Here is a 12,540-nt window from a genome sequence, read left to right as displayed (position 1 = left end):
TCACTAATAACTTCGGATTTTTTTTTCATATCTTTTTTTATTTTTATAATTGAATTATTTTTTATTGTAAAAGTTTTTTTTTTACAATCGGAGGATAAAAATTATTAATAAATCAATATATTTAAAGTTAAAAAAAGGAGATAAAGTCGGATTTGAACCGATGTGCCTTCCCCTTGTAAGACCAAATATTTCATTAACTAAAATTTTATTTGGCTATAATTCTGAAACCAATGAAGAAAAGTACCATTTATTTTTATGTGATAAGTACAACTTATTGTTGAAAAACTCTCAATGAGGGCTTATTACTGCAGTTAAGAAAAAGTCCAATTTCCAAATATTTTGAACTCTGAGCTTTATTGGAAACTTTTGGTCCAGTCGATTGCAATCAAAAGGGGAGGTGCACAACTAGATGTTACAACAATCCTAAATCCAAAATTTCAGCATTCTTTACGGCTAATCGTTTTTGAATTATGCGAGATACATACGTACGTACAGACGTCACGCCGAAACTAGTTAAAATGGATTCAGGAATGGTCAAAATGGATATTTCCGTTGAAATCTGAAAACTTAAATTTTCCGTGATTACACTACTTGTACAAGGAAGCAAAAATGATTTAAATTAATTCATTTAGCATTCTTTATAGAAACAATTCGAAACAAAGATAGTTAAAAAAAAAAAAAATGTTATAAATAAAATCAGTAGATATAAATTAAATGTAGTGTTTTCACATCGTTTAAAAGAATATTCATTTTTATTAGTGAAGTATCAAATTTTTTTTCTGTCTTGAAATATTAAAATTATAAATTTGTTTCTTTTTCTTCCAAAAAACTTCTGAGATCAACCTCTCGGTGCAACACTGATTTAGCTAAGTAATAAATAAGATACCTTAATTTTGTCTTTAAAATAAATATCAATAAGTGAAAAAAACAATTTTTTTTATCAATAAAGGTTTCAAAACATAATTTTGCACAATTTATTCTTTCTCTCCAAAATCCAAATTAATTTGATATAAAATTACTGGAAAAAAAATATTTTGGTGGCTAAAGTTTTTTATTATGAATGAATGAACAATAATATGCTAATGGAGCGAAAACTAAACGCTCAAGAATCGTCTACAAAAAAATTCGTTTTTTAACTCGATGCTCATTAAAACTGCTAAACTATCATCATCAGCAGATATTAACTAATGAAAATATTAATTAGATAAATATTTATTAAAAATAGATAAAAAAAAATACATAAATACAAAGCAAAGATACGAGTAAACATACGGATAAAAAATTGAGTCCTTCTATTTGTATTTAATTTTTTTTTTTAAATTAATTCTTCGATCCTCAATTGAATATTTTTATAATACAAAAATGAAATTTTTATGATATAGATTGTAATTATTATAGACTGCATGAAATACCCGTTTCTCGTACAGGAAAGTTCTGATTTTTAAGCTTATAAATCATCTTTTTAATCTTTTTTGGGATTGCTAAAACTAATGTTAATTTACTTTTCCTAAAGATCCTTCAGGAGTAATTATGCTAAATTTCAGCATTTAGCTATCAAGGAATGGCCATAAATAGTCTTTACTTTAGTAGACCTGTAACCAAAAGATTAGTGAATATTAAACTATTTTTATACATTAACTGTCGATACGTATATGATAACAGTTGATCTATATATAGAGTGTTCAACTTAAAGGAAGCCCCCAACTCAGTAGTTTATAATGAATCCATATTTTTGTTAAAATGCATATATTGGTGTGAGATGGGTAAAATAATCTGAAAGATTGGTAAGACTGGTTCTGCAATGGTGGAGGAGGGGACTCTTTATTACCTGCATATTTGAGGATTGCCAGTATGTCGAGCATTGGCTTTTGAACAAGGTTGCGTAATCGTGTGTTGTTAACCTAACAAGGTTGCGTAATCGTGTATGCGTTAACCATTTAAGAACGTGTATTCGTGATGGAAACTTATAAAGACGAAATCTCTTGTTGTCTGTCGGCGAAAGTTCAGAGAAAATTTGAAAAGGAAGCACCAGTAAAAAGTGTTATCCAAAAGTTAGTTAAAAAAATTCGTGAAATAGGTTCGGTGTTAGGCCAGAAACGTGCCCGACGCAGGTCAGTTCCAATGACGCATGTCGTACAGGACATTAAAGCGGCGGTTACAAGATCTTCTCATAAAGTTTTGCCGAGACTAAGCCAGGAAAAAACATTTCATTAAGTTCAGCCCACACTGCAGTAAGGAATGCTGAAATGTTTTTCCCATCGAATGCAGGTTTTCCATGAGCTAACTAATGCTGATTAAGCTAAACGGGTTCACTATCGTTAACGGTTCAAGAATCTCATTATAGGCAACACTGCCATTTTGTTTCAAGTGTTTTCACAGGTGAAGCGTGGTTTCACCTTGGTGGGTATGTTAATAGTCAGTTTCGACCTGGGGTTCGGTATTTCTGACTGAAAACCCGCAAATTTTCTTTGGATTTTCCCTACACCCACAAAAAATAGACGTATGGTGTGCGGTTTCAAGGCGACGAATAACAGAATCCTTGTTTTAAAAAAAAAACTGTGGATGCTGCATCTAACAAGGAATTATCCAACATTTCATAGCCTTACAGAAAGAGAATGAGCGCGATTGCTGGTTGCACCAGGACAGCACCATTTGCCATACAGCTCGTTCTACTATGGAGATGCTTCAGACTTTTTCGGTGGAAGAATCATTTCTAAGGGATTGTGGCCAACAAAATCCCCTGATCTGATCCGACTTCTTTCTGTGGGATCAATTAAAAGAAATTGTTTGTAGGAGCAATCCATACACCTGCAGGAATTTGAAGACAAAAATTACCAATACCATCCAGGAAATAGACAAGGTACAGCTAACAAGAGTACCCAGGAACACGGTCAAACGTGTTCACAAGTGTATAGAAGTGGATGAACATAATTTTCAACGCCTTCAGTGAATTATTATGTAACTGTTTGCCAATAAACTACTATTTATAGACTAAAGTGATGAAGGCCTCTTTTAATTTGAAAAATCTGTAGTATATAAATAGTCGACGGTATACATAGTGTACCACCGTAGTGGTGGTACACTATGTATATATTATATTTAATATGTATATATTATATTTTTTGGACTGCTTTTGAACGATTTGGACGGCAGTCCAAAGATAGGATGAACCTAGTCGATAGCAAAAATTCTACGCGAGTAAAATGTATATTAAATTATTATTTTACGGTTTTTTTATTCCTCTAAGGATAAGTGAAAAAAATTATTCAGAGTAATAACTAACTTTCTAAGGGCAACGTTATCTGACAGGTTTTAACTTTCCAGTTAAGATTTTTAAGTCTCTGCATCCTTTTCCTCAAATTAACGTTACGGGTTGTTAAAATCATTTTTTTAAAGATCTCTTTAGTTATAATCATTTAAATGTTAACTCTTTAGTTACTCGGGACTGAGATAAGTAATAGGGATAAGTAAATCGGTGAGAAGTTCATTATCCACAATAATCGCAAGTTAATCGTAGAAATAACAATTTACTTTATTTGGTGAAATTTCTCATGTTTATGTTGAAAATCATGGAGCTAAATCATAAATTGAAGGTAAAATCAAAATGTAATAATTCCTTTAGAATTACTAACCGAAGATTACGTTCAGATATAATAACAAAATATGTATATTTAACCTTAATAAATATTATAAATGTAATTATTTTACTGTAGTCTCCAGTTATGAAACATAGTAAGAGTACTTAGTTTAATAAGAATTGTCTTTTTCTTTGTGTCGTAATGAATTAATTCATTTTAAAATGTAATAATTAATATAGCGGTACTATAATTTGTAAAATTAAAAGAGACCGAGGTCATGTTTCATTTGTTTTAAGAATTATAATGTAGGGTAAAATGAAACGATGCATTAAGCATAATTTCTTATTAAGATGTCACGCCCAAACTATAAACGATTACTATACAGTACGTCGGTTTGTTATTGTCCAGAGGTTCTTTATTAAAATATAACCTATTAATCTACTAGATCATAATTTTCTAAAATTTTTTAAAATTAATGTTTTCTTTCAAGTTTACATAATTTTTTTGATTGAATTTTTACAGAAAAAAAATGGTAAATTTTGTTGTTATTATTTAAGATTTATTGTACACTTATTGTTGTACATGTATTTTTATAACATACCGGTGTAGATTTTATTAAAAGAATAAACAAAAAATAAAACAAATAAATTAAAAAGCTCTAAAATAACATTAAAAATTAAATAATTTATAAATTTTACTTCACGTTTTTGATTTAAATTGATAAAATTATATGTACGAATGCTATTATAAGTGTACAATTAATATTAATTAAACGTGAATACTCGTATTATAGACATTATTATTATCGATAAAAGTTATCGAAAAGTGATCGTTCAAATTTATTTAACAAATTTGTTTCAAAAAATGGTGGATCCAAGACTGAACAAAATTATCTGCGGAAGTTGAACTAGATTAATACGATGCTTTGTAAAAGTTAAATCTTAGAAAGATAATAAAACTAGAAAAAAAAATTTCACTAATTTTTAAGGTCCTAATGATATGTGACTAAAATGTATAGTTTTATCTAAATATATATAAATTTGCTATTTACTAACATTTCTTACGTAATGGAAACTGAGAGACAAATAAAATTAATCAAATTTGCTTTCTCCGAGAATAAACAGTATTCATTATACAGTCAATTTCTTCACTGTGAAGCCATTATACTTATTACTGACTGATGTGTTTTCTTGAGAATACTATGCCGTTTTTAGATTAGAAAGGTATCATTCCAGATTACTTACAATTTTTTCTATAGAAGAGATTCTCTTTTATCTTACTTCTTTTCCCTATCTCTTCTCAATCTCCTATATCATTTAATACGAATACACTGATAATTTATTTCACTAAATTATAAATGTATTATATGCATTTATATAATGTATATTATACATTATATAAATGTATAATATACATTTATAAATGTATAAATGTATACATTTATATAAGTGGGAAAATCCGTAATGGTTTCTTAAAACAGTATGTTTTCTCCTATTTATTACAGTGTTACAACAGTGAGATTTGTCAAGAATATTTATTCCAACAATTATCAAGTATTGTAATGTTTACATATGTCAAATTTGCTTAAAACCGTCCCAAAGACGTAAAATTTAATCTTCATGACTAATGAATTAATTCACAAGTTGCTTGTACGTAGGACTATGGAAATCTAAATTTTGTAGCGCATGAAAAAAGACATGCCTGACGCAGGATTTGAAGCCAGGAACTTCGGATTAAAGGCTGAAGGGCTATCACTCTGCCACGGAGATCGAAAAATAATTCTTATTTATCTGTTTATCCGTTTATGCAGCTACTAGTATTACCCCGATTGCAATTGCAAATGTCAGTTGATAAGAGATGAATATTTGTAGCGTATGTAAAATGTTAAGGCTGGCCCGGTATTCGAACACAAATTCTTCCGGATCAAAGGCAGAAACGCTAACACTATACCACGGAATTCGGTTATATTTCAAATCTCAGTATATTTTCAGAAATTTAGAATTCAGGACAAATAACTACATTTTATGAAAATACAACTCAGACCTCCTCTCTTTTAACCAATTCTAAGAGGATAAAACTCAATCCGCCTGAATATTTTTAAAAAGCTGAATATAGAAACTAAAAACTCGATACGAGCTAATTGTGAATAAATATTTCGGAACTTCCTTTTAACCCATCTTTGATTAGGTGAAACTGGATAATGAAATTTTTTATTTCTAGTTTATATTCTAAAAATGTAGGAAACATTTACAAAAGCATCGAGTAAAAGACAACTTTAAAACAATGGATAATTGTTCACAGTACGTTTAAAAGATCGAATTTCAACCTTTATTTGGCTATACATATCGCTTACTGATTTACACACACACAAAATATTTTCTTGGGCTCAACAGATTTAAAGAGGGGGAGATAAGATTTTTGTCGTTTGAAGACTGGACTTGTAACTAGTATATAAACACTGGAAACTATTTTATCACCCCTGACAAAAACACATATGAATAAAAAAAATATATATATATTTATACTAGCTGGTTTATATATTAGATACATAAAACATGTCATTAAGGAAACACATTTTAGGACATCCCTTCTACTGGTGAAAATAAAGAAGACATATAATAAAACTTTCGGAAACGCTTCGTTAGCGAATGTCGGCTGGCGAAAAATTTCGCTCAGATTTCCGCGCCTTCGGTAAAATTAAGCCAAACAGTAATCCTCGAGACCCCAATAAGAGGTAAATTTTATGGTTTTATATGAAATATGACCTAAAAAAATTTTAAAATTTGGTCCCAGAACTGTATTTTTAGTAGTTTTTGAGAAGGGGCAAAAAACAAAAACTGGGATCGAATAACACACTATTTTATGTTTAGCGTAAAATAACTTTATTAAATGGGTAACAAACCCATACAAATTTTAAACAAAACTTTTCAAGAATTTAAATAAATTCGACAGAAACTAAGTACCATTTACTAAATATCATTTTACTCAGAATCAAATTCTCTACAACATTTGTATAAGACTTTTGTGCATTTATTATCCGTTTAACAAAGTTATTTTAGCCAAACATAAAATAATATGCTTTTCGACTTCAATATTTTGTTTTTTACCTAATATTTCTTGAAAACTATTAAAGAATACCGTTCTGGAACTTATATTTTTCAATGTTTTAGGTCAGATTTCATATAAACCACTAAATTTACATTTTATTTTTGATCCCACGAATTACAGTCTGGTATTATTTTATCGAAGACGCAAAAATCAGGGCTAAATCTTTCGTCAGTCGATACTCGCTAAAGAAGGCATACCGAACTTATGTTTACATGGACGTTTTCTTTATTTTCACCAGTAGAACATGTCCGAATGTTTTTCGTAAATCACTTTGTGTGTGTGTATGTGTATATAAAACAGAATTCTATCTGGGCAAAATAGTATTAAAATAGTTTGGTTTTAATTATTTATTATATAGAAATTAATAATTATTTATTGATCAGTTTTTTTTTAGCCTGCGGGAATACCGTTATGTATAGCTTCAGAGGATAAGATAAAATGGCAGTTTTATAGCGTGTGAAAATACCATGCCTGACCGAGACTCGGAACCAGGATCTCCGGTTGGTAGGCCGATACGCTGCCGGCTGAATGTACATTTGCGTATTTAAATTTATATTCTAATCGATAAATGATAACTCTATTAACAGCTTTTAAAAACGTTAAAAATAATAAACCGGAATTCTCAATTAAAAGAAAAGGTAATTAATTTTAGGAAATACAAAAGATCACATTATTTATGCCTAACGGGATCCGTATTCCGTACAGCCAGACGAACCTCTGGCGCCTCTATTGAGGGCGATCAATACCAGTGCCTAACTACTGCTCGGACTACTGAGATATATTATACAGATAAGAAAGGTTAGAGTTTTAGTTGGCATTGCGCCTACAATATTGTATAACAACATTTTACTATTATATCAACAGGTAGATAAATAAATATAACTTAAACGTAATTTTTAACTTGTTGATTCATGCACAGAAATAGTTAAATGTGACGCAATAGAGTTTCGTTTATTTGAACTTTAGTAATCGGTCAGTAAGAACACTAGAAACTATTCAGTAAAATAATAACAGTAATAATGAATAAATAAAAAAATAAATAATAATTTTTAATAATTTATTAAAAAGCTCTTAAGCTTTATTTAAAACAATTTTATTTTTTTATTTATTTTTTTTCATTGGAAATGATTTTGGCAATAAAACTTAATTTAATGTTATTTTTTACTTAGATTATTATTTCTCATTAACTTAATATAACAGTTCAATCGTTATGGGATGATCGATTGATATTTTTCAGCAACAGTACAAAAACCGTATTTTTCTTTTAAAACATCTTAATGAAATTCTAAAGTTGTAATAATAATTAATTATCTATTATGCCTAAATATATACCTATCTGAAATATCTTGAAGCTCCTGCAATAGTCAGTCGAGTTTTGAGGATCAAAAATCAGCTGTCAGAATAATGTATAACATCCATAAATATAAATTATGCAGACCAATATTTAGTAATTTAAAATACCTATTGACACAACAAAAATATTCTTGCAGTAATACTTTGTATTTCGGCCTATGAGAAAGGCCTAATTACAATAACTATATAGGTAAGGAAAAACTGTTTTTTCAAATAATATTCAATTTTATAACAAACGGAATCCAAATGCCTGTGGAATGGATAAACTAGCGTTTCATATTTTATTTATTTAAAAAAAAATTATAAATGTATATGATTAATGGTAAATACAATGTAACAAAAAAAAAAAAATATATTAGTATTAAATATACTTATTTCAAACCCTAAAACAAATACAATTAATATTAAATTACATAGATTTTGATCTTAATCCTAGCAAATCAAAGAAATAAGACAATTCGTCAGTATAAATTTTTTTTATGGTAACTTCGCACTACCATATAATCATATTATTTTATTTACTACAGAAATGTAGACTTAGTGTATGTATATTCAAAGAGCGTAAAGTATTTATATGAAATATTAGATTTTTTTTAGTACTATTCATTCAATTTTTAATGAAAGGAAATTTCCGAGTAGGAAAAAGTAAGATAAGGTTCACAATTCTACAATAAACCAACAGTATCTGATTATACTTACAAATTTTTATTTCTAGCTTTTATCGATTTTTTTAATTTTAATTCCTTTTGCAAAAAAAAAAATTTTTATTATCTATTTCAGAGAAAAGTAAAACCGTTGGAATTTTCTTTTGCATGAATTAATATATTACTTACCACAAAATCTTTGAAGCTTGTATGTGGGAATGTAGAAATAGAATTTTTGTAGCACATGAAAAATGGCTTGTCTGACCGATATTTGAACCCGAGACCTCCGGATGAAAGGCCAAGACGCTTCCCCTCTGCTACGGAGATCGGTTTTTTTTCAAATTCTTTTTCCATATTTTTAGAAGTTTCCTTTTACCAGTATTATTATAAAGACACACCCTTTAACAAACACTATCAGAAATAATAACAATTCAAGTCAATGCGTCATAACGTAGGCGTGGTTTATAATATTGGACGTGAAAGTAAAGCACCCACTTTTATATAATTGAATGAAAAATACAATCCTTTGTCAACTACTTTTATTCGTTTGATATATGTATAAATCTTTGTATTTAAAAACGCAGGTATTTGGATTTTATTAGAGGTTGACGATAATCCAAATCTATAACTTCTTCTTTTAACTTAGATTGTACAAGTAAACTACGTATATATAATAACTAAAAACGTACTTACTACTTCAAGAACTTTAAGTAAACCAGGCATTGTTTTAAGATACCCTGAGTTTAAAATTATTGCTGATGTGGACGTGGTTGTAGTTGTCCGAGTTACTGTTACCGTATGAGACATCTGAAAAATAAAAATAAAGATTATATTTAAAAAATTATTCCTGAATATAACTAGAAAATGGAAGTATAATGAAGAAAAAGTGTTAATGTATTTAATATAATTTGTTTTTAAAGTTTTTTTTATCGCGTTAAAACTTTCAATATATTAAAGAATTCGAAAATATTCTTATCTGTTACAGATGTATACGAAATTGTGGGACTTATTTAAATTAAATCTAATCAGAAATATTATCTCGCTTTCCTTTAATTACGCAAAACATATTCAGATCACATAATTAATTCAGTTAATAATTAATAAATTAATTAATTATTATTAATAATTAATAATATTATTATTAATTTATTAATTATTATTAATATTAAGAATTAATAAATCGATATAAATTTGTTTTCAGAAACTATTCTTGCTTATTACATATTAAAAACGATCCTTGCCCAGTTATGCACAAGAAGATCGTCTTTTTGTTAATTTATTTTGGTTTTAATATTTTTTTTAATCTGGATTAATATTGCTAACAATAGACACTGCAGTTAAAGAAACGTCAACGTTCGAATTTGCAGCATCTTAACGAACCACCCTTCCCCGCTAAACGTTTTGGAGGTTAACTCAAGAACGACTCAACCAACCTTCATCAAACAAAACTTCAGTTGCAAAATTTCTGATACACTAATACAGCGTTTCTAAATTTCAATGAAATTGATAAAGTAATTTCGGAAATTTTCGAGCGACAAAATTTTATACTAGGCTTATAAATAAATATATAAAAAACCTCAATTTAAGTGATAAGTATTTTTGTACTCCTCGTAGCACGAAACGTAAAGAAAGTTCATTTTTCATCCCCCCTCCCGCCATGCGACCAAAAGTAATACCGTACTTTTCTTCGAAAAGTCGTTAAAAAATATCAGTATTATATTCTCAAACACGACACAGAAATATTTTAATAATTAGAATGAAACTGATGAAGTTGTTGATGAAGAAATCTTTGTCAGGAATTGAACCTGAAACCAGTAAACTAAATCCCAGAATGTTCCTAATTACTGAACCATCCGGCTGGCCAGTTATAAATTCTTATCGATAGGCGTATCAGAAGGTTAAGTGTTTTAATAATTATTTTAATTGTTGATAACGCTATCGACAAAAAATTGTTATTTTTTTCAACATGATTTTTAAATTTGTTAATAATGCATATTTCTGATGTACACGTTGCACAATAAAGAAAAATTTATTCTATAATTTTTTAACATATTTCCTTTATAATTTTAGTAATAACATTTTTAAATAGGTTAGAAAATGTACCCATTAACCTGAGAATATAGTGGAAGTACGTCCCTGACAGTCATCAATCAGTAGTGTCCGGTGTCCCTGGAAACAGTGTATACAATATTGCTAATGCAGTAAGATTATTTTTGGCACCTTTCACAATCGACTACTATCGATAATAACGGTTTTTTTATAGAATAAAATTTGTTAAATTTAGTCTACTGCTCACAAAACTAACAGTACTTTCAAATTAGATAATCAACCAATGAGAGATTTCTACTTTCACATTGTTGGAATGAGGGAAGCAAGGAAGCAAGACTCAAAATAGCGATATATTAAGTAAAATAGAAAATATTTATAATAAATATTAAGAAATACGGCGAAACTATAATCCCCCCCCCCCCCCGATTTTTATGAAATGTTGTAATAAGGTTTCTTGTTATTAGATGAAACGACGTACGTGTAGTAATTTTTCATATAATTCTGAATTTCCAAAATGGCCTTGACTATTAGCGTAAACTTATTAACTCACGTTGAGCATACAAATTTGCGAATATTATCAAATATTGGTATATAATCGAACTAGACGGCACTGGAAGAATAAACTGTACTTGAATATTGAGTAATCCAGCTCACAGAGGTTAAGATTAGAATCAGCTCGACACGTTATTCAGATATGATTAAAAATTTAAGGAAATGTTTAAGGAAATATAGGCCCGGTTTTGTTTCAAAATTGAGGGAGATGACGTTAATTGTAAAATAGATTACAGGAGTTGATTTAGAAGAGAAAGAAGGAAGACATATTAAGATCATAATATCAATTTCAAAACAATATCTTATACTTCGTTTGAAAACAAAAATAGATAATAACAGCGAGTAGAAATAAACCTAACATTTATTTTAGAAATGTGTAACACAAATTGGAAGTCACTGAAAATTGCATTATCTGAAATGTTTAAGAGCCAAAGATCTAAAGACACTTTTTGTCGATGTATCCAATTTGTGCCTGTTACGCTTAAGATATTATTCAGCAAAGCATTGGAAATGCCAAAAATGTAGCAGTTACTCCTGGAAGTCCTCTATACACAGAACACATTTTAGATTCACCAAGTCAATTACCACGTTTATGAAGAACTCAATATGCGAATCTTCAGTCTAATGTGTAATGAAAATATTTAATACTGAGAAGTAATTTCAATTTAAATTATTAAATTGTTCTGTAATTTTGTACTGAACTTATTTGTAATATTAACTTGTAAATAATTTAATACAATTAAAGATTATTATTAGTAAAAGTATCTTCTATAGACAGCTATTAGTTACTATTTGCTGATAATACAATACAATTTTTATTGGCACTGTCCAACTTTCTACAAGCATCAACAATTCCATTATGTACTTTTCTTAAATCTCCCCTTTTACGGTTCATATAATTTTTTTTTTAATTCTGTACAAAAGAACACAAGGTTAAAAGAACTACTACGTTAGTTAATTACCTTTTTTTTATTCTTTATTGAAAAGTTTTTTGTCAAATTCATAAAAACACATTCTTCTATTACTCTAGATGGGAAGGTCTTATTTATTTTTAATTATAACTTACAAAATTTATAATCAGGTAATTTATTATTATACATCATTAAATAAATCGGAATCTAAATTAATAACCTTCCATTTTCTATACATTTTGCCTCTGCAATTACACCTTCTGATATGAAACATACAGTACCGGCTTGATATAATTCGGTGTTATTAATGAGATATTGTGATGTATAATGAAATAAAGTGAAGTT

At 28.6% G+C, this 12,540-nt stretch overlaps 1 protein-coding gene across 3 annotated transcripts in view; it reads right to left on the bottom strand.

Moving 5' to 3' along the window:
* The window catches only part of LOC142323753 (uncharacterized), an 88,991-nt gene that overhangs the window by 18,983 nt on the left and 57,468 nt on the right, over positions 1-12,540 (bottom strand). For all 3 annotated transcript variants that reach the window (XM_075363931.1, XM_075363929.1, XM_075363930.1), the window contains exon 2: positions 9,377-9,490. In XM_075363931.1, coding sequence (XP_075220046.1) covers positions 9,377-9,490 — 114 coding nt within the window. The remainder of the gene's footprint in view (positions 1-9,376; positions 9,491-12,540) is intronic.

This window comes from Lycorma delicatula, chromosome 4 (assembly GCF_047948215.1).
Source record: "Lycorma delicatula isolate Av1 chromosome 4, ASM4794821v1, whole genome shotgun sequence".
Taxonomy (NCBI): domain Eukaryota; kingdom Metazoa; phylum Arthropoda; class Insecta; order Hemiptera; family Fulgoridae; genus Lycorma; species Lycorma delicatula.
This window is presented reverse-complemented; position numbering and strand designations above follow the sequence as displayed.